The following is a 23967-nucleotide window of genomic DNA, read 5'->3' as shown; positions in this document are numbered from 1 at the left end:
TTAAAGTGCATTTAAACCCGAACTATAGACTGTGAGTGTAGTTTACGACCGCCCGATAATAATAATAATAGTTATATTTACAAACCAGTCGTTATAGTAAACAAAAACATAGTTCACGTTAAAAGTGTGTTTAAAAGCATTTAAATAGGATACGAGCTCAGCTCCTGTAAATAAGGACTGACACTGGCGGACGTGGAGTACTGCGCTGTGAAGGTGGACACGGCGCGTGGCGATGGGGGTGGTGATGGTCGTGGGGGTGCGGTCAGAGGACTCACAACCAGCACACGCGCAGGTGTTGGGCCATAGTGTGTCTGCGGGCCACGGTGTCAGTGTGAGTTTGACATGCAAACACCAGGCAGTGATTTTAATTATCACAACTGTTGTGACGGCGTCTCAGGTGAGTGCAGCACTCTCTACGTCTCGCTCCATCTAGGTCTTTAATGGTGAGCAGTCCTGCGTAGTGACTCCGGGAGATACGTCTGCACGAATAAAGAAAAGCGGCCCGCGTGTTTTCTAGATAAGTCGTTGATGTATGTGGCCCGCGTGTCATGTAAGGAATTTCAGGTGTTGACTTAGTTATGGGTTTTGCAAATGGAGTAAATTATGGCCGTGACTCAGCAGTAATGTGGACACAGGCTCAGGCACCAACACTGATTTCTTGCTGAGCTTTGCTGCATTGAAATTACGCAGATTTTGTGCCTATTACAACACACAGCGATCTCAGTTACCTGTCTAATATTGTGTATTGTAATGAGGTCATTCAAGGAAGTACTCATGTTTTTTTTTTTGGAACGTAATTTAACCTAAACGTTTTTCTGCCTGATCCTAGCTCAGCTGTCTTTAGTCAGTCCAAACGTGTTGTTTACGTGTTGACGAGAGTTCTGACAGACATCCTCCATATCTTCCTTGAGATCAAGGACTGATGCCCTCAGATCAGTAGTGAATTGATATTAGTGAAACCTGTTGCTGTCCAAGATCAGATATCTATGTGCAGGCTTATGTCATCTGCAGCAAATGTGAAAAAAAATAGCTTAATGTTTTCTTTCTTTGTTTGTTTCTTTGTTTGTTTGTTTAAGAGCATTGTGACTTCTAAGAATCTCATTTCTAAAAATATTTGACACTTTTCGGAAAGGATTAGAGAATCCTCAGTGAGGTCACATTACTATTGTAAAGGAGGATTAGTAGGTATGATTAATCTGTGGATGGGAAATAGTCCCTGTTAGTGTCTGAAGTAAACACTGCCTCTGATAACAGTGCTTCTTTCTATTAACATCATATTATGTTTCTTTTAATGTCCTTTCACTTTTGTGTTAATGTGATAACATTATAGTTTATTATATTTGTGTTTCCCATCTCTTCGGTGTCTAATCTAGCAACTCTATTATGCAACTAAATGAAGTTTAATCCTTTAAGGCTGCTCTGCCTCAGCTGCTCAAACTCTGTCTGACTGACTGTTTTTTTTTTGCAGCACAAGGCAGAGAATCATTTATCTTGTTATATAATTCCTGAAGAGCGAGGTGTGTATGCATGTCTGTATGTGAATGACAAAATCAATTTGGACTTTGTTCTGTTGTCATAAATGAAAGGAGTGTCTGAAGATACCGTGCTATGTTTATGTTGTCGCTCACGTGGCCTGAACGCCGTATTTAACTCCGTAGACAACATTCTTCCTCGTAAAGTTCTGTTTGATAAAAGACATTGATCCTTCTATTGAACTGCGCTACAATTCATATTAGCTTTTGTAGAAGGAGCAGTTGTCAGTGTCCTGTGCAGTTGTTTGCAGTGGTGTTAAAGTTCTGTAGCTGAAGCTACAACAATCACTGAATGAAAAGAAGGAAAATCTTGTGTGCATTTGTATCATGAATAAACAGATAGCTTAGATTTGTTTTAACCCACAGAATCAACCACTGGTTGCCTCCACACCACCAACATCCTGGCTTATTCACTATAACTCAAGCTTCTACTGATATTATGAATGCTTGCGTATTTCAGATGACATGAGACCACACTGACACAAATTACCCTGAAGGTCATCAAACTTTTTTTTAATAAGGTGTAATTATTAACTTCAAAGCCAACAATTTCACAATTTACTGTCTACTTATAGCAGCAGTGTGAGCTGCCATCAGATTTCTTTCGACAGCAGAGAAGCAGGTTTATGCACATTTCAGCCCTAGTGATTTCTTTTATTTTATGCCTGTTGCATTGTGTTGAACCACAGTATTCTCTAACTGCCATTCTGCATTCTCTTCCTGGATTTTGCTTTCCAACCTTTAAGATTGTAGCTGTAAACAAGTCTATACACCTATTAGTTTAAATTGGTTTTAGAAATAAACGTTGATGTTACATCAACGCAACACGGAAGCGAGTCACACTCACCATAGAGAGTTCTCGTTTGTGATCTATTTGGTAAAAGCTCATTTGAGTGTCAGTTCTTAACAGCCCCCTGGCCATGTCTACACTTACTGATTTGAATGGAAAAAAACACTATTTCTCTATTATTCACTCTGGTTCACACTTGCTGTATAATAAGTAACAAGTTGCACACCGCACAAACTGAACGTTGCTGTTTTTGGCGCGATTGCTGCGTAGTTCTGTGTTCGTTACCGTTTCCTTTTGCTGCTTTTACTAGTAAGTTAATGCAACAAAGTCTTGAATATTGTTTTTAGTATCACCTCTCAGCTTGCTTTAGATTGTTGAAAATACAATTATAAATAACATACAACGATTGAAATCTATTCATTACAACCTGAGCCTTTAAGCTTGATGCCGTGCTGCTTTGTTCCTGATGGGTAATGAGAAACCGGTAACTGATTATCTGAGGTGTGAATGTCTTAGTCTCCGTAAACCAGCTTTATTCATAAAGGAAATCAGCCGTGAAGCGTAAGAGAATGTAAACATAAGTGAAACGGTGGAATCTTGTTTTGTAAGACCATTAACTTTTAGAAATTAACGTGGCCAATCCAGAATACATATAATATAAATACCAGTCATTATCTAAAATTTTGCTGTAATAAGGTTGAACGTGAAGCTTTATTTGAAGAGACTGTGGGCATAAAGAGAATCGCTGGACATTACTTCAGTTTACCACCTCGTGGCGCATCCTACCCAGCGCGTTCATGAATAAACTACTCTTCTAAGTATTTTTTGCCTGTGCACTTTAACATAAATATTATTCAACAGACAGTAGGGACATCCAGCAACCTTTGTCCCATTTTCCCTTTAGAAAGATGTGGGAGCAAGCAGCAGCTCCTCAGGTCAAAGCCTCGGTGTCTAGTGGGAGCTTAAGACTGACTCAGACTTTATGTGTACAAGGTTCTCCATCGCTTCATAGATCTAGCACTGCGCAAGTTCAGGTCTTACTGGGATGATGTATGATGATTAATCTGCCCCCTCACGATAAAATTGGCTAATTATAAAATGCCAAAGGACATTGGCAATATTAAAGGGAACAAAAACCATGAACCACACTCCCTCCTTCCATTTTTCTATTTTCAGTTGCCCTTGCTCTTGTAATGATATCACTGAAGAAACTGCAAACAAGTGACTCTGGGACAGATTCAGTACTGAACTTGTTATTGAATTAAATATACACTTAATGGATATTTGGATAAATGTTATGCCTAAACTGTATAATCCAAGTAAACCCATACAGAAAAGTGAGTGAAGAGTTAGTCGCAACTTATGACAGAGAAAACTATTCTTTTTTTTTTTTTTTTTTTTTTTTTGTCACACCTTCGGCACATGACATCAGGCTCCTGCGGTCAAGTTCCGGTGTCGCCCAGGTGTTTTTCTGTGTGAAACACGTATGCTTCCCGCGTCCTACCCTTCAAGGCCATGCAGGCAAGTTAAGTGGTGACTGTAAAACGTCCATAGGTGTGTCTGTCTCTGTGATGGATTGCAGGGTGTGCCCCTTCCCGCCCAATCGAAGCTGGGAGAGGCTCCAGCATCCGAATGGATGACCCCTCAGCTAACTGGACCCATGCTGGGGACAAACTTAGCATTTTTTATTCTGTCGGCTTGAAAGGCAAAAGGTCTGTGGTTCAATCCCCTGCCTCGGCATCAGGTGTGTCCCTGAGCAAGACACTTCACGCTAGCTCCCCGAGCGCCGCTCATGGCGCAGCTCAATGTTCCCCCAAGGGGGATGGGTAATAATGAATTTCCCCACTGTGGGACTTTCCTTTATGTTTTATAATGTTATTGGCTCCTCTGTGATTCAGGATCCTGAATGTGTTTCTGCACAACCTGTATTATCAGAAAGTTGGGAGTTAAACTAATACAGGACATTAGCTTCGGCACCCAGTCATGCTACCATTTCACAGGCCTGTTGTTCCACTTAACACCTTAGACCGCACAGCCAGTTTAGGTGAGGGGGTTAGTGAACGGTCAATTGTTGAACCAAGCCTGACTTTTCTTTTACTCATTTCCGTGCAGCTTCCTTTTCTCATGCAGTTCTACGTATGTCCACTTCTTCTGCGTTCACCTTTCCCAGCACACTTTTATTTACGGCCCATTCTGTGAAAGAGACCCACGTCTTGTGTTGTTTTGTTATTGTCCAGCTAAACGGCGGCTGACAGGCGCACACTCCCGTCCTTTCCTCTCCACTTCGAGGAACAGGGCATGACCCTTCCTACATTGTACCCTCCTCTCACTCCCTGTGTTTGTCAAAACACAAATGTAGTTTGAAGCCTTTATCACCTCTGTGATTTCTCCCACAACTCCCACAGCTGAGATCACACACATCACAATGATCATCAACCTGTGTGACGTCAGCATAAGTGACAATTGAATGGTTGTTTACTTCAGGGTCTGCCTTCCTTTCTTGAATTGATCCTCCTCGTCCCTCTCCACCCTTTCTAACCCCTGTGCCCTGCATTCAGACCGGCACCTCTCAGGCTCAGAGGTGTGTTTGACTTGTCATAAATGGAAGGAGTGCTTTGTTTATGCTGTGCATACATGTGTCCTCATACCATGTGTTTTTAAGCCTAATGAATGCCATTTACACGTGTGTGTGTGTGTGTGTGTGTGTGTGTGTGTGTGTGTGTGTGTGTGTGTGTGTGTGTGTGTGTGTGTGTGTGTGTGTGTGTGTGTGTGTGTGTGTGTGTGTGTGTGTGTGTGTGTGTGTGTGTGTGTGTGTGTGTGTGTGTGTGTGTGTGTGTGTGTGTGTGTGTGTGTGTGTGTGTGTGTGTGTGTGTGTGTGTGTGTGTGTGTGTGTGTGTGTTAGGCCTTGACAGCAAGCACCACTCCTTCCCTTATCCAGTGAGGAAGCTTTTCGCCTCAAGGGACTCATCAGCCATTAACTCATAACTATTTAAAGGAATTAGAGGAAAGTTCATGTCCTTAGATTATTGTGAAAACTGCAGATTCCCAGAGAGCTTCATATGGACCTGAAACACAGTGATATATTGTACATGTGAGGCTCCCTCTTTTTGTTCTTGCTCTCTCTCGCTCTCATTGTGACCTGTTCACCTGTATGGAACGGGCAGGTGTAGGCACCACAGTCTGTGTTTTTAAATGTCAATGTTCTGGTTCTTTACAGACGCCCAGAGAGTTCAGACTCTTCGTCCTCCACAACGCCCACGTCACGTTCCACATTATAATAGTGACAGCATGTAGAACACATCCTGAGCATCAGCGTGTGTGCGTGTGTGCGTGTCTTTTGACTGGCAGGCAGTTCTATTACAGCCAGTCCCTAATTGACTTCATGAAGTCAAGTATAGACGCACAGAGATGAACCATCTTATTTGTTGAGTTTTGAACAACCACAATGTCTGCTGCTATTAATGCACCCTTCAGTGTGAGCACAGCCCTAGTTGCTCACGCCTGAGGTGAACTCTTACATCTGCGCAAGTAAGTGTCTGAAAGACTCTCATCCAGATAACTGGATGTTGGTCTGGAAGTCGGAATCTCATCTATAATATTGCTTAGTCTTTGGTGCAGTCTTAGTTTCACAATGCAACAAACCTCAGTGCATAACTGCTGAACAGAAACTCTTGATGGACGGAAAAACTATTGAGTGATGAGGGTTTTTTTTCGCAGTTTTTTTAGATGTAGTTTCAACTTGCACCTGAGGTTTTTTAGCTGTTAAACACAGTGGTGGAGCTGTCATGGTGTGGACAGACACCTGGTGTAAACGTTTAGATGAACATTTGCGTGGTCTCTACCCGTGTGAACAATATATTCAGATGTTGTTAGTCAGTATAGGTCAAATCGGTTCCATTCATGGTATCAAATGCACAGCAGCAGTCTCATTATAGCTATTCTCCAAATCTAAAAACTTTTATCGTTCAAAGAACGGATATTTTTCTTTGCTAGATTCTGTTTCTCAGAACTGGCTTCGTATTGTTTGAAGGATGGGCTATTGTTCTAGTGCACACCTGTGGTGAGGGAGTGGGGTAGTGAAAGCTACTTGACCCTGCTTGTCTACTGTAGCTGTGTGGGAATGATTGTGGGTAGCAAACGCTCAGCGCCTCTGACGTTCCGATCATCTCACCTCTCTGATAGTTGTTTCATTGTTTTTGACTTAAAAGCCTTTTCAGGGCTGCTTTTCGTTACATAACATTTGCAGTGTAATTTGGTAAACCCCGCATCTGTCTAGTCACGTAACTTGTGTCACTGTCAATAAGAAGAAACCACTTCTCTCTTGTTCGGTCTGGGAATCTGTGCGCACTGCAGTACTCTGCATTTAATGGAGTTGTAGCTAGTTGTAAATAAAGCTTAAAGAGTTTTTTATTTAATAATATAAATGTTGTGTGTGTGTGTGTGTGTATATATGTGTATATATATATATATATGTGTGTGTGTGTGTGTGTGTGTGTGTGTGTGTGTGTGTGTGTGTGTGTGTGTGTGTGTGTGTGTGTGTGTGTGTGTGTGTGTGTATATACTGTATGTGTGTATATATATATGTATGTATATATATATACACACACACACACACACACAACATTTATATTATTAAATAAAAAACTCTTCAAATATATTAACTCTTCATACACATTATACACACATATGCACAAAATAGACATGGGCTTCCGCTGCCTGGCTGAAGAATGAACTTTATTAACTTTATTAATTTAAAGCACTGGTCTTTTATTTTGTTGCTATTGCATTAGGAGGCAGAAGTGAGTGTGTCTCTCAGCGACTGAGCGGAGGTAGAGAAGTGCAACCAGAGAGGCATGATGATGTTGCCTTTCAGAGTGAAGCAACAGGAAGTCATCTGCATCTGATGTCTACCACCTCACACACACACACGCACACACACACACACACACACACACACACTGCAGCACTAACACAGGAGGAGGAGGAGAAAACATCTTTATATGCAGGGTTGCGCATGCAAAGGTAGATAATGTAGAATCACTAAGGGACCTACACAAATATATATTAAAAAAAAAAGGAATTAAAGAAACGCGCCCAGACGCACTGGGACCACATGACACTTAGCTGTCTGAACTTCTGCTGAGCCCAGACTCTGTCACAGAGAGAGAATATGTGTTGGTGTGTGTGTGTGTAGTTCCCTTTCTATTGGTCATCACTTCCTGAGGAAAAAGCATGACCACATGAACAGAAATTGTCTTCTCCCGTCACTTGACTGCTGGTCAACGCGCTGACGGGAGCGCTGAGCTGCAGCAGGAGAGAGGGTGAGTAAGGCCTGGTGTCCGGCGTGTGTGTGAATGGATGCTGGAGCTGAGCGGCCGCGGCGCTCACACCGGTGGAACCACTGGAAGTCACCAGTGCTTATCACGGTGCTGTACAGTAGGTAAACCAATTGGTTTCCTACACAGATATCTCCTCTCAGACTGTTTGCCAGTGCATACGCTTTCTTGGGTTTGTGTGGAAGATCGCTGTTGAGATATTTGGAGCACCGGTGTCTCGAAAACTTGCTGAATTTCTCTCGGGCTTTTTCCCCCAACTTGGCTAAATGCACAAAGGTAACGTGTGTAACTAGGTCACGTGTGGCAGGTTCATATTCAGGCTTCATTCTTTTATTGTCTGTTCTTGCGTAAATGCGCAAACCGCATTAGAATTCAACATGCTTAAGCGAAATAACGAAATAACATTCTACGCACATAATTGTCCCGATTTTCATGCAGGTGCAGCACTCGTGTGTGTGCTCGCTGTGCTGCCTCTGCTTCAGTCTGACCATGGGTTGACCTGATGTGCCGTGCCCCACTTTCCAGTCTCTGGAAGTTGAAATTCAAACATCAGACAAAAATAAAAAAAATCCTAACAACGATCACAGTGATTGTCTGGGTTCTGTTTGACTCAGAACTCTGCCAAGCAGACAGAGATTGTGGTTTTTAACCTCTCACTTTGAAGTCTCATGACTAAACTCAGTACATACCAAGCTGGTGGGTTGACAGACACAAGGAGACTCTCGTTTCTGGCGAGAGGACAGTCCGGACCTCTGGCTGACACTCTGTGTACACTCGGTTTTCCATTAATCGTGTGCTTGTGTGTGATGATGTAGGTGCAGGAGGGGAAGGCCCATGCAGGTAACGTTACCCATAGTGGCTTCGTACCACTCAAATACAAAATAAGTGCCAATTTCCTGAAGAGTGGCGCAGAAAGGAAGCTTCCTCAGTGTTTTGTATAAGAAGCAACCTTTGATATCCTGTTACTGACGTGTGACACCTTGCGCCGCTTCGCTGTCTGATTTTAGAAATCCAAATGAGTTCAAAGGAGTTACAAGTAAATCGCGGCGAGCGGGTCACTCTGCCAGTGGCCCGCAGTTTGAGGCCCGAGCCGTCAGGCGAGAAGCAGGCGTGTGCAGCAGACACGCAGCCAGGCATGTCTTTGTTTTAGTCACTGACTCTGAACCGCATGCTGTTTTACATGAAGAGGTCAGGAAGTCACAGAGCTGAACACCAACTTTCTCCCTCTCTGCCGCACACGCACGCACACACACTCACACAGTCGCACACACACGTACACTGAAGGCGAGTGTGATAAGAGCCTGCAGAACGCAGTCAACCACCATTCAGCCCACAGCTGTCAAGACCAGAAAGGTGCTAAGTGCTAGACTCAGCCAAATTAAGTGTTTAGTCAAGTAGGGAGGACATTTATTTATAGTTGGCTTCTTGTGATTTACTTCACTGTTAATTAAAAACTTCATACTGTGTATGTACTTTGTGTGTACCGTGTCCATCTTTTAGTTTGTCATGTTAATGTTCGTGCAGCAGGACAGATTCTGCCCTTCCTCTTTAACAGAACAGCCTCTGTGTCCACCTCTTCCACAGCCTGCAGAGACGTGACCACACCAGATCCCCCTCAGACTCCAGTGTCTCCTTACTTTGGGCTTTTTGCGTTCCTTTTTTGCAGATTTTTCTTGCATTGCATTTTACTATTTTTTTTTTATTTCACATTATTCCTCCTCAGACGTCCACTTTCCAATTCAGGAGCATGATCGTTGCCACTGTTGTGCAGTAATCTGATCTTCAGCCTTTGCTTTCATCCGTCTTGGACCGAATCATGGACAGCTCATCGTTGTGAGGAAATGTTGTGCACATTGAGAATATTTCTTTCATTTTGCAATTTTGGCCCCGAAGTGCAGATTTCACATCTCTGCGCTTGAGATTTCATGTCTTTCCCCACAACAACTAGTGTCAGGCTGTGTGAATCACCATCCTCGGAAGCTAACGTATCATTTTGAATTGTATCCACTATTCAGTCGTTTCAGTCGTACTTGTTCCTGTCTTAATGACTGGATTCTTCATGGACCTTGCTGTATGTGGGGCCTGTACAGTTACAGTATCTTGCCAGACCTGCTTGCCAGTTTGCCGTTGGGCTTTGCTTATTATGTCACGACCGAGGCGATAGCTGGTAGAAAGCACTCCTACACGCAGAACTCCTACCTGGAAGACGAGTTCTCACATGTGGAAATCTGAGAACTGGCAGGAGACACCAGCCCCATTGTCACGCACGTGCTCCCACACACACACACACACACCACATAATCCTAGCTAGTCATCTGTCACTTTTTGTGATGTCTGACAGGTTGTTTGCCCATACAGTGCTCACAGATACAAACATGTTAACTTCAGCCGGGTTTGTACTGCGGCGCTTCGGTGAATTCCCTGGGAGAGTAGTTACAGTGTGAACTTGTTTTCGCCATCAATTGGGACATGATTTAACGCCATGGTTTAACTGACGCGCTGCAGCTGCCTTCCTTTTCTTCTCCGTCGCTCTCTCCTGTTCGACTCTGACTCCGTCTGACGCAGGCTTCGATTGGCTGGCGCACATCCAGCCAATGGGGGGAAAAATAGGAATGTTTGGTTATTAATAGTCAGCATTTTCCCCTGCAGCGGCTTCCAAGGCGCTGGAGGCTGTGGCCGGTAGCCGCGCACACTTTCTCTCTCCCCCAAGACAATGTCACAATGCGCATTTGAAGTGGATCCCCCTCCGAGCCCCTGCCACATTCCGATCGAGTAAAAGGAAACGATAAGTAGCTGTGAGGAGGATGTTTGTTCCGCGGGGATGTTTTGCAGAGTAATTTGGACGCATTTCAAGCCATTTTTATACCTGGTGCTGCTGTGCCACCGTGTTGCTATTTTAGTTTTGTCCTGTTGCATAATTCATTGCATTCTTTGATACACTTTTTTTTTCCAAGTCACACATTCAACAGTGATTAGTGGAGGTTTATTTTGAGGTTCGGTGTCCGTCCAGATGGCTCAGCGAACAGACTGTGCTCTATTTATTACTTACAAACTGTCGCTCGTCTGTCTTTTCCTTTTCAGCGCTTCTAGTTGAAGTAATCAAGGTCAGAATTCAAGCCTGGCTTCCTCCCTCTTAAAAAAAGAAAGAAAGTGTGGGAAAACTAAATGTTGTAATTTCCTGTAATCATTCTTGAGAAGACAAATTGACCAGTGCTTTCCTCAGCGGACGTATAAAATTGTATATATTGTATAAGTAAAACAATTGTGAAACGTTACCTGTGATGCATCCAGTCACTGATATCTGAAGTCTGAAACTTAACTTAAACCAGTAAACCACTTTGCGGTTACGACAGCTCCCAGCTCAGCCCCAACAAATACTCTGATCACTATTATCTTTAATACCACGTGTTGTGTGTCAAACTGGCCCAACCATGTTACTCATTGTGTAGCACCTGTAGCTTATAAATGGCACTTTGACAATTGCCATAAATACTGTACATCCTTAAAAACGTTGATACGTGTTACATATGAATGACCTCATGGGCCTTGCAAACTTTTTTCATGTGGTTTGTGGCCTGCAGTAACCACATGGAGCTGGACTTTGGTCTTCTCAGCTGACTTCTCTCCTCCAATGTCTGTCTATTTGAGTTTGGACTGTCAGCGAAGCCACAGAGCTCCATGTCTAGACCTGTGTGCTACGAATGTGTTATAATGCTCACAATGTGCCAAAATGGTTGCGCTTGTGATTTCGTTAACCTGAAGGCGACTTTTGTGACTTCACCTCTTATAATGGATTATAATATAATTTTATAGCAATCAGTGTGACACCAACTACATTGTGCCACATCGTGCCTTTGTATATTCAAGGCTATTATTCATTGAGTACTTAACTTTGAACAGATCATTTTATATTCTGACCTGAAGTAGTCTGTCACAGTTAAATGCTGATATAAAATTAACAGTTTCTAATTATACGCTACAGTGACTAGCACACGCTGTGAATTTGGTGTTTTAGACGCCAAGCAACCACACGTGTCCCAGCATTATTAGGTCATATTTATGTAAACGTTTAACCATCGTTCCATCTTCTGCTCCTGAATATTTACTAGTGCAGCTAATTGGTTATAAATAAAGTCAGGTGCTATATATTAGCTAAAAAGGACAGCTTTCAGAAATGATTAAGTCTACCGTGGACGTTTCAGGGGGTTTAAATGAGTTTGAACCTGAAGACGTGTCTTTAAACCCAGGGCTCCTGACGTGGAATATTAGCCCGGTTCTTTATTCCATCCCACCACGCGCCGCTTTCACCGGTGACACATTCACAGATTCGTCACAAATTGAGGTTCTACATCCTTGGCTTCAGACAGATGCTCAAACAGCCCTGCGTCCCGTGTCCTTTGGTTGGGCAATCGCACAGCGAAGTCGCCCAAACAGCAACAGAGGAAGACAGTGTTTGGAGCGAGAGAGACGTTCCCGCGTGCCAGAGTTCGTCTTGTACTCCCTGTGACACGATCTGCCTCCCTGTTTACTAGATAACAGCCCCACTGCAGGGACCGGCCTTTTGGATGGAGGACTTGTGTTTATGCTTTAGGCTGCTGTGAACCAACAGTAGTTGTGTATAACGGTGCATGTAGCCGTTTGTGTTTTCTCTTTTTCTGAGTCTTGCCTTTTGTCCTTCGCTGCTGTTTTAACGTCCCGCCGCCCTCTGCTTTTTTTTCTAGCCATGTTTTCCTTTAACAAGGCCACACTCAGTCAACAGGGCTCATGGCGTCAGCTAACGCGTCACCGCTTGGTCTCTCTCTGCAGTAGACATGGTGGACACCCAGCAGCTCCTTGCCTGGCCCGTCGGCTTCAGCCTGAACACGGTGGACCTGCCGGAGCTGGACGACAGCTCCCACTCCCTGGACATGAAGCATTTGGCCACGTTGGACTACGCCTCCATCTCCTCCTCGTCCGTCCCGTCCTCCCTGTCTCCCCCGCTTGTATCCGCCATCTCTTCCGCTCGCGTGGCCTATGACCCCAGTCCGCCGCAGACTGACGAGCACCTGACCAACATGGATTACACCAATGTGCAGAACTACAGGACGGAGTTGCACACGCACAGTAAGTTCAGTCTGAGTTACTATCTAGGCTTTTTTACTGCACTATTCACTTGCAGAACGTTCTCTTCTGCAGAACAAACCACATTAAGAGGAGAGTCAAACTGAATACTAGTTAAATACTCTTAACGTAGACGCACTGTGAGACCTTTTAGCTCTCTGTCTGTCTGCCAGTTTGATGGATTCTCTCAACCCAGGTTCTATCAAGCTGGAGCCGGAGTCGCCTCCCCAGTACTACGACAGTCCAGTGTTCTCGAAGCTGCCGGACGACGCGTCGGCGACCGCTCTCAACATCGAGTGTCGCGTGTGTGGGGACAAAGCCTCTGGGTTTCACTATGGCGTTCATGCCTGCGAGGGCTGTAAGGTGAGACTGAAAGGCATCACGAGTGAAGATGAAACCAGGACGTATAAACACACTAGAGGTTTCAAAACAGCAGAGCAGGGTTGTAGGTAGAGGATTTAATTATTATTACACATGACTTTCTCATTCATTTGAAAATGAATGAGAAAGGAATTTAAAAATGTTATCGCTTAAAAAAGAAAGCAGGTATTTGGTAAGCACACACAAATGCTGAGCTAACGCTGCGAAGCAGTGCTAAGAAGAAATTGACAGTCATATCATCTACGAGTCATGTCAGGAAATGGTGATGGGTGTAGCGATTTTTACCACGAATCGCACTTTTGTTCCTCTGCCAGTCTTTCTTTTTCTGTCACCGTGTGTCACTCTTAGGTGAAACATGTTGGTGGAATAAATAATTCTATAATGCATGGAGAGAAGTGTGCATTTTTTTTTCATCCTTTTGATGTCTGTCACTCTAACCACAGGCACCATGTATTTTCCACTTTGCGAGGGCTCAACAAAGGCTTGTGTTTCTGCAGACAGAGAGCCAACCCCTTAAACTCAGCCTTGTCTGTCTATAGAGAGTATAAATAACTAATAGAGTGTGGGGGAAGTTTCATATATATTTCCACTTTCTTTGAAATATTGAGACATTATAAGAAGAAGCGCTATATATTCTGCCATTGTCCTCCAATGTCAAGCCAGACTTCCTGAAGCTGCAGCATTTTTACTGGTAAATTCTTGTTTGGTTCCAAGAAGTTTTTGCTGGCCTGAAACGATTCTGGACAAATTACTATGAAAGGTTTCTGTATATGTTCCGTATGTCTTTGAAGTATAAGAAAAGACAACCAACTGGTGACATTGAGTTTCTGTATCTAGGTCACAATTTTTTAAAGTTTGAAACCTTATCACTATTACATATTTACAGTATATGATATCCTGAAATGTTTTATACATTTTATAACACTGATATCGTCAACAAATCCCTATTTGCCTTTTTTGGGGGCATTTACGTCCTAGCGCTATTAAGACACATAAATGACCCCGGCGCCTCCACGAGGCCACATGTTCACGTCTTAGCTCTGTGGTGGCGTTTTAAATGGGAGATGAATGCATGGTGGAAAACCAGCAGCTCCATCCCTGAGCATCAGCCCCCATCTGACACCGCCGGGGCTGCGTGTTGGCTCAGTTACAACGTACAAAGGTTCATGTTTTCTGTCCACGTAGCATAAAACGCACTATATGTTTAGAGGCTGGATAAAGGTAAGGTACAGTGCTTATTGTTCTGCCGAAGTCTCAGGGGAGATTCACAGGAGTGGTGGGCGATGCCAAACTGAGAAACTTTAATTGTTTGAAAATAGAAACATTCTTTATTGAGGTGGAGTGTTGACGCTTTTTAACATCCTCCTTCTATTAATAACATCTCCTGCAACTTAAACTATTCTGTTCTGTTAGTTTTCGTCAGAGCCACCAACAAACCTGTGACTGTGTGTAAAAGTCAGCGGGTGGTAGTTTGACCATGATTGTGTCGTTAATGGCCAAGATAAGTGAGTGTTATGGCGCCGTTGGTCCTAAGGTTGAAAAAATCAAACAACAACCAGCCTGAAACGCAAAGCTAATTTTAAATACTGTTGCTGTTGTTATAAAAGACTTCCTCAGATTAGAAAGGGCCTTGTGTATAATCTTTATCTATTAGGTAGACGTCCTTCACCAAACTAACTCAAATCAGATATTGAAGTAGAATATTATGTAAAACTGTGGGATCTGCTGAATTTTGTTATTTATACACTGAAAATTGAATTGCCTGATTTTTCCAGTCAAAAGAGAGCGATTTGGGAAAACAAAGTAGAGACATAATACATGTGCTGCCGTGCGCAGAGTTAGTTGAGAAACAGCTGATTTAGCAGCAGAGTGGCGGAAATGTCTGGACTGTCAACTGTTCTCAGTGTCTCTTTCTATTTTTGTAGGGTTTCTTCAGACGCACGATCAGATTAAAGTTGGTCTACGATCACTGCGATCTTCACTGCCGCATTCACAAAAAGTCCCGCAACAAATGCCAATACTGCCGCTTCCAGAAGTGCCTGAACGTCGGCATGTCTCACAACGGTAAGACGAGCACCCAGAGCCTGTGTGTGTGTGTGTGTGTGTGTGTGTGTGTGTGTGTGTGTGTGTGTGTGTGTGTGTGTGTGTGTGTTCTTCACACAACAAATCTTCATACTCATTTATAATCAGTGTAAATTAGCAGAAGCAGTTCCTTCTTGAAATCGGGCCTCGTGAGACTCCCCCTCTCTGCATGCGTTGCCCTCTGAGAACAGCAGATGCAGCTTCACCACAAAGCAGCCAATTTAGTTTTGGAGGTGTGGTGGTGGTGTGTGCAGCAGCGAACCCCAGCCCCGTACCTTGCCAGTTGCTGTGGTCTTCAGCCGCTATTGCAGGCGCTGGCTCACGTTTCAGTTCCCATCACTCGTGCAGGGGATGCGCCTGCCACGGCAGCGGCAGCGCGACTTAAAGACTGTGGTCAAAAACCCCCAACACCCCAAGCTTTTTCATGCTACCTGGCTTCGTTTCTGTCTGTATCTGGCCTCTGTAGGTTTCATACTGGCAGCACTGGAGCAACGAACAGCAGCAGTGCTCCTGCGTTTGCTAAAAAGTCAAACTGGAAGCTGAAGACGAGCTTCTGAAGTCAATGAACTGCTGTTTAGATTAGCAAACTGCATCTGCATGTTTTCTTGATTTGTGAGTAGAATTAGTCAAGGTACAAGCAGCAGTAATGCACAAGCTCCCTAATACAGAATCACGGTATCTCCAGAGGTCACGTGCTTGATAATATCCTCCTTCTTCTCTATGAAACAATGTGGTCCTCACCCTTTACTGTTCACCTGCAGAATGGCTTTGCTTTGTTGGCCTTTGTTGATCCGTTGGGTCCAGCTGTGGCCCTTTTCATATCACTTCCAGACTCCACCTCCTCTGCTGAGCGTCAGCGTGGAGCTAATGCCTGTGTGGGCGTCTGCAGATTGCGTGTGACCGGCAGCTCCCTGACTCTTGTTAGCTTTGTCACACCTGTAAGGGTGGGTCAGCGAGTAGCTTTCACTCTTTTGATACGTGACCTTTTGTGATTTCTGAACGTTTTGCAAACTGAAAAACCACGATGGGCAGGTCTGACACAAGCAAAGATTCATCACCGCAAATCAGCTTGTGCAACATTGTCAAATTAAGAACTTCTCCTTTTTAATATAGTGCAGCATGTTCATGTTGACAAACGGCACAAATGTACGTTTGTGACGAACGTCTGACCTTGGGCTCAAAGGGCAATGTTTGCAAAAGTAACTTCACTTGAAGCAAGTGAAGTCATGTCAGATTTTGTCTGCCCAGATGTACTTTGGTGCATTGGCTCGATGAGCCCTGTTTTTACAATGAAGCCTGTGCACTTAAAAGCTTCTGTGTAAATAAACCTGCTCTGTAGTTCATTCATGCACTGGCAGCGTGAGCTGGATGTGGAGACCTTAAGGCCCTGTGTACTGACGCACTGTCTGTCAGACAGCACATACCAAACATTCACAGCAGTCTTTTTCAGAAAATGAATTTGTAGGGTTTTTTTTGGTCTTTTTCAAACAGGTTATTTATTACTCAGCACCATGTTTAGTTGACTGATTCTGCTCTCTTGCTACTCTACCACCATCTTGCTCCCCTCAGACTCAGCTTCTCCTAATATGTCCCTTCCTTTTGGAGATGTGGGTTCTGAATGTGTCCGGTGAGGGTTTCAGTTTTATCAGTCTCCCTCTGTGTGCACAGCTACTGATTTCTCCATAATGCTGTGTCACTGCTGTGGGCCCGTTGCCCAGTTGGTGGTAGAGCTACTTTAGTTTGTATTGGTTTGCTTAAGGTGCACGGTCAGCATTGCACAATCACATATACGCTGCAGCGTAAGGATGATGTCTTCAGTTTTGAAAGCCATGCTATTTCATAACATGGCGTCAAATTTCAGGTAGATTACGAGGAGCATTTTCACCACAGTGCCCCTAAAAAGAGAAGAGCCCATCGAAACGAATCAATGTTTGAAATAGAAAACCCTGCTTGGCTCATTGGTGGGTTAATGTACAGTTCAAATGTTACCTGCAGAGGGAGTATGGGAGTCCATCAGGTTGTGCAGTGAGCCATGAACTCATTATTAGAAATGAAAACTCAACCACATGATGAAATAAACTTTGCAAATACTTCATAAGACACACCTCATACATGTCGAACACTGTTTCGTCAGTGGATTTTCCCTTTCAGTGATGGATGGTATGAGCTGAGTCACGTGTCCATACAAGCTGTTTTAGAAACAATTATATTTAATGGGATTTTAAAATTAAGACTGGGAAGTTTTCGAGCTATTGTTTGTTTATATGTTGATATTACGAAATGTGTTGTTTATGAATTTCAAAACTAAAAGCTGGGATTATGAAATGATAAGTAAAGGTCCCTAATGTATTCTTGTGCAACATCTGAAAGACTTATTTCAGCTGTCTGAACGGAATTGCTCCATATTTGATGTTGTTTGTTCTTTTCCCTGTGTATTCAGTAGCGAGGTGTTCCTGTCATTTATCAGGGAAATGATAGGAGGCGTTTAACAGGTTGGCTGTGAACTGTAGGCTTCTCTGCATGTATGTATGTGTCTACTTACTGTACGTGCTCCTTCTGTTTTCCTTCCCAGCCATTCGTTTTGGCCGAATGCCTCAGGCAGAGAAGGAGAAGCTGCTGGCGGAGTTCTCTTCTGACATGGAGCACATGCACCCAGAGGCAGCTGATCTGCGGACTCTGGCTCGGCATCTGTACGAAGCCTATCTGAAATACTTCCCCCTCACCAAGGCCAAGGCCAGGGCCATTCTCTCTGGGAAGACCGGAGACAACGCAGTAAGCAGCGCTGCCCTCACTCTACTCCTCTTGTACTTGTCTGTGCCACAGGAGCAGAACTGCAAAAATTAAAAAAAACGTTCTCTATTTGGCTACAGTAAACTCATAGCGTCTCCTAAAGAGTCCATCACACAGAGAATCAGTCTTTAATGTTACAGTAGGTGAAAGCATGAACTGACATTTACAGTAGCACGTAGAAATATTTAGCTTCAGTTGCCTCTGGATTCCAGGGAGACATCAACCGTATCATCAGCGTACTTGTCTGATCTGAGCTGCTGGACCAGTTGCTTCACGCTGTGGGGGAAAGTGGCTCGGCAGGTTTCTACATGTCTTGACTGTTACAGAACATCTCAGAACGCAGTGGTCAAGCTGTGAAACCCCGATCAGGTGGCTTGTGAGCACTCTGATGATGTGAAAACTTTATTAGGAATTAGTTATAACAATAATATACAGTAAAATAAAGTAACCTAGAAAGATGCAAATATAAATCTGGCTGTATTAGCTTATTTTTGTTTTATACTGCATGAATAAAATGCAACTCCTCTGAGATCACTAATATATAAAAGTTTAAGCAGACGTGACACTGCGGGTGTTACATAAGCATAATTGAGCATGTAATCTTGTTTTACAAAAGCTTTTAATAACTATTAGTTAAAAATAAACATGATGGTCTAAATTAGCTGCCATTATATTTTTCACTCTTTTTTTTTAGTCAGTCTCAGTAAATGTTGCTGCAGATGCTGACAGACTGAATATTTTTGTTTGATGGAGCAGAAGTAGAAACATATGCTCTTTTTTTAGTGGGAGTAATAGCTGAACACAGACACAGCTGGCCTGTTTCAAGTCACATGGCGTCAAGGTTGCTCAGCATCTCTTCCGTCCGCTTGTTATGACTGTCACACAACGATAGCAAGGAGTCATCGCTTGTTTGCTTCGCCGCCGCAAACCTTCAGAAACGGCTTGGAATTTAGGGATTGGTCGCTGATACAGTAGCTGTTGAACAATATTTGCATTTCTGTAAATGCTGGTTATTAATTATAATTATTATTAATTATAATGAGAAAACCTCCAGCAACACTATACACAGCATCATAAGGGAAAAGAAGAGGAGAGTTTAACACTTGTTATAGTTGGTAATTATTGATAATTGTACCTTTTTATTACACAGTTATGACTGTGATGTCTGACGTTTGTGTTATATGGTATCATCTCTTTCATTTATTAAGGCTGCTACATGTTTTTGCTACACTAAACCATGCTGCTGTATCATGTATTTGCATGTCTGATGAATGATCTATGACCAGTACAGTATATTGAAAACATAAGACTCAGTCTTTTCTCATGTGTCCTTGAAAGACCTTCCGAGTGAACTCACGCAGTTTGTCTGCTTTCCCCTTCTCTGCCTGCTCGCTCGCTCTTTCTCTCGCTCTCTCTCTCAGCCTTTTGTCATACATGACATGAAGTCTCTAATGGAAGGCGAGCAGTTCATTAATTGCAGGCAGATGCCCATCCAGGACCACCAGCAGCAGGCTGCCGTCCTTTCAGCTGGACTAGGAGGTTCGTAGTGATGACTGCAGAAAAGAAGAATTTCCTGTATTTTTCACTATAAAGTAGACGAGAAATTATAATAAAGCTTTGTAGGTTTAGTTTGGTTCAGTATTTCACAGTGCATTTAATGTAATCTTTAAACCAAGGTCAGTAATGCAGAGTCACATTCTTTACTCGATGGCGTCATTGGCATGTTTGTAACTGTTACCCTGTCCTAATGTTACATAACCCTGTCATTCTGTGGAAGTGAAACACTGATTTTAGGTCATCCCCACCTTTACAGGTGTTCACATGGGTCCAGACTGTGGCATGTTGGGAATGGGTGGCCTTAGCAGGCAGGTATCAGTAGACGCCGTGGAGCTACGCTTCTTCCAAAGCTGTCAGTCGCGCTCGGCGGAAGGCGTGAGGGAGGTGACGGAGTTCGCCAAGAGCATCCCCGGATTCATCGATCTAGATCTAAATGATCAGGTGAGCTACAGCAATGACCATTCAGTCCAGTCATAATCTGGTGTATTATCATAGGGCCATAAAACAAATCCTCTCTCACACTGAGGTTTAACTGAAGTTTCCCTCACCGTTTCCCAGGTAACCTTGCTGAAATATGGCGTGATAGAAGTTCTGATCATCATGATGGCGCCTCTGATGAACAAGGATGGGACGCTGATCTCCTACGGGCAGATCTTCATGACACGGGAGTTCCTCAAGAGTCTCAGGAAGCCGTTCTGTCAAATGATGGAGCCGAAGTTTGAGTTTGCCGTTAAGTTCAACACGCTGGAGCTGGACGACAGTGACATGGCGCTGTTCCTGGCTGTCATCATCCTCAGCGGAGGTGAGAGCTGCTTTTACAACTAGTTTGATCTAATAACTTAACCATCGACTCTGAGAAGCTGATATTTTTACTGTCTGTGTAACCAACCAGAGCTGCAGATCATTTTTGCCTTACTTGGATACTTAGTTAGCGTAATACCACAGGTTCGTGTGTGACTCGCTGATAAAGGTCGGGCCTTGAACCTGATGGTTAGAATCACATCTGAGTCAATTATTAACTTAAATAAGTCCGATTATAGCTGGAAGCAGAGATACGCAGACCTGTTTCTAAATACTACACTGTAAAACTGGTAGAACTAGTAAAAAGCCGTAGCAAGCGTCAGACCCACTGTAAGTGATGCCTTCACTGCCCCCCCCCCACAGACCGGCCCGGCCTCCTGAACGTGAAGCCCATCGAGCAGCTCCAGGAGATGGTGCTGCACTCGCTGGAGCTCCAGCTCAAGCTGAGCCACCCGGACTCCGTGCAGCTGTTCGCCAAGCTGCTCCAGAAGATGACGGACCTGCGCCAGATCGTCACCGACCACGTTCACCTCATGCAGCTGCTGAAGAAGACGGAGGTGGACATGTGCCTGCACCCACTGCTGCAGGAGATCATGAAGGACCTGTACTAGAGCTCGGCGGCAGGAGGCCAGAATACAGCGAAAACTAAAGAGGTTCTATTTTTAAAACGGGGCTTGTGTGTTGTGAAAAGGGAGGCGAGCAGCCACATGGGCCGACTGACTGAAATTGAGAAAGAGATGGGGAAGGAAAGGAAATAAGAAACCCAGGAAAGAGCGACAGAATCTTGTCTAGACAGCAGCATGTGAATGCCGTGTGGTGCACAGTCATTCAGCCGCTGCTGAGCCTGGACATTTTGCTATGAGTCGGCTGCCAGCTAAAACGCAGAACTCCCGCATCTTGCGCCAATCACGGCGTGCGCCTGCGACTTACTGAAAGAGCGCGGGGGGGACTTTTCGATCGCCGCCGCCGCCGCCGCGAGCGCGCGCGCCATGTGCGCGTGGGCGAAACGTGTCACTGTGAATCCCGCGCGCCACGCGTCGCGTAAGCGCAGTACAGGTATGCGTGTGCAGCTCATCTCCGCGCCGCGTCACGGCCGCCACGGGCAGCGGCCGCGTGTACATGCTTCGATACCTGCGCGAGCGCGTGAACGCGCTTTTTTTTTTTTTTTTTTTTTTTTTTTTTTTTTTGTCTTTGCATCAGGGTGCAGGTGCGGTCCTACGCTCATCAGCTTTGTGCGAATCAGATTATTGCCTGTGACATATTTTAGCCTCGTTCACCAGCAGAAACTGTGAGAATGCTGCCAAAAGCCGCGTCAATACGATGTCAGAGAAGTCAAACAGTATACGCCATGTTGTGCCTGAAAATGTTGATCTTTTATGTCAATGAATGTCATTAAAGAGAAATGTTATACATATGCAATGTATAATATAGATTTGCTTCCTGTTTCTATTACTGTGTTGTTTGTCTTCTGATAAACTGGTTGGGTAATAATTTTTACAATGAAATTGTTTTGTATCTAAGTGTCTACTGTGTCTGACAGAAGGATTGGTTTAATGGGAGAAAGAGCAGAGATTTGTTGTATTAAAGTATTTTCGTATTTTTACTTGTTGTCCGTCTCGTCCTTGGGGTCGTCTGGGTGCCCATGCGCGTGCGCACCGTCAAAGGTAAAAACATTTGCACACAGTGTCTTCTCCCTGAAAGTTTTCCAGTCACACAAACTCATGGAGTCTGTTTTGCAGCAATTACATCAGCTGTCGTTCGCGTCTCTTACCAAACACATACACGCCCTCTTGGAACGATTGCGACATCTGAACTCCACTGAACTTTGCAGGGGAGTTTGTTCAAAATCAATATAAACTTTATAAACATGCAGAGAAGTGATTATTTAGGGTTATTTTTTAGAGGATGGCACCTTTAGTCCTGTTGTTCTGTATTTTTTAACAGCTCCACATACAAAAAGCCCTGATCCGGCATGATAGAGCTGGGATCGCGTGCGACAACAAGGTCGGGGGCAGAGCCGAACCCAGGACATCACACTTTAGCCCACTGAGACGTCAGGTCAACTCAACATGGCATGGGTTCATTTACACAGAGCTTTCATCTGGCAAAGTTAAAGGTCCTGCACAAAACCATCATGTTTTCTTCATGAGGCCGATTCTCTTTGCTCCATAAAACCCACCGTAAATTCGACTGCATATGTCACTGGACCTTAAATCTTGGCAGCAGATTATCCTGCCTGTATCTACTGCACCGTGAGGGTTCTCTATAGAATGAGTAGCAGACTGGAGTAACTGGATACATTCTAATATGAGAGCTCGTCGCGGTTTGTGACTTTTTGTAAAGCCTCAGCAAACAGCTCCAGTAGTGAAACTGTGGCCGGTGTCGCATCGGTGCAGCCTGTGCACTGTGCTTCGCAGCAACGCTCCGCTGCCGCTGCAGGTAGTGCAGGTGACATGGACGCTGACGGGGAGAAGAAAATATGCACACTGAAACTACGAAGACTTGTGATTTCGGAGCTGGAAACTGGTCGAGCCTGATCGCGTGATCCGTTTTCTGTCTTTGTCACCGCCCTCGCTGTGAGAGAGAGAATGCCCCGTTGTCTGAGCAGCCTTTTACTGGTTGAGACCATGGAAGCAGCAAACGCATGGGTCGAACACAGGCAATTAATTAGCGGTGGGGAGGAAGTTTTGGTTATCGTCACCTTTCTTATCAACGACTTATCTGAAAAATGTCCAAATCGACATGATTGTGTCTGTCTAAAATGATTTCTAACAACAAAAACGGCTGATTATCTCTGTTACAACCTTGGCTTCAAATGGCTTTAGTAGAAACACGTATTTTAGCCTTTTGTAGCCCTGCTCCGTGGTGATTACAAGTGTTTCCAGATAACTGCTTAGTCACTGGATTCCCTAATCATCAGAATATAAAGCTATTACCCTAATTATGCAAATTGGCATCTTAGAAAATCATTATAACCTAGGTCTAACTGTGCTCCTGAGACATCTGATGACTTGGTTGCTTGGTGGCTCAGTGGGTAGAGCATTTGCTTGGAATACCATACGTCTCAGGTTCAATCCCACCACGGCACCACTTACTGCCTGAATTCTGTGCTTGCAATGCAATTACCCAATGATCAATGAAGTACAAATATTTTATCTTGTAGTTCCACATAGCATTAGGTTAAGTTCAACATCTATGGATTTCTCCATTTTCACTGTTTCCTGCTGCTTTCAGAGCAACTTCATTTTTCAAACTTGCTTTTTGTTGTATATCATCGGCTGCACACGTCACATTTAATGTGCCTCAGAGTGTGGTCTCTGCTCTGGGCCAGGGCACAGATTCTTATCAACGTCCCCAACCAGGCCGTGGGGGGGAAAAACCCATCCCTTTGTCCACCTCGTCTTCTGCATCCTCTTCCTCTCCTTTCAGGTCTTTGTGGATCCATTGTTTTAAAACCAGTGAATTGACCCGTTACCCTTTTTATTTATCCTGATCTTCTGATTGGTTTGGAAACATTTTGACCAGCATTGTTTCCACCTGGTTGTTAGTTTTGTTCCAGCTGTGATGACCTGTGGGAAAAGCATTGACGCCAGTGCTC

The 23967-nt window shown here is 44.1% G+C and overlaps 1 protein-coding gene across 1 annotated transcript; it reads left to right on the top strand.

Moving 5' to 3' along the window:
• The first annotated feature begins 245 nt into the window (after positions 1–245).
• pparg (peroxisome proliferator-activated receptor gamma) lies at positions 246–21972 on the top strand. The gene is made up of 9 exons (XM_029151588.2): positions 246–397; positions 12465–12761; positions 12955–13121; positions 15065–15203; positions 17794–17993; positions 19433–19550; positions 19825–20009; positions 20127–20370; positions 20733–21972. Exons 1-9 carry the CDS (start codon positions 343–345, stop codon positions 20978–20980), a joined length of 1653 nt encoding a protein of 550 aa, XP_029007421.1. The 5' UTR covers positions 246–342; the 3' UTR covers positions 20981–21972.
• The last annotated feature ends 1995 nt before the right edge of the window (positions 21973–23967 follow it).

Source organism: Betta splendens, chromosome 5 (assembly GCF_900634795.4).
Source record: "Betta splendens chromosome 5, fBetSpl5.4, whole genome shotgun sequence".
NCBI lineage: Eukaryota > Metazoa > Chordata > Actinopteri > Anabantiformes > Osphronemidae > Betta > Betta splendens.
The sequence above is the reverse complement of the archived record's forward strand: the minus strand, read 5'-3'. Positions and strand labels throughout refer to the sequence as shown.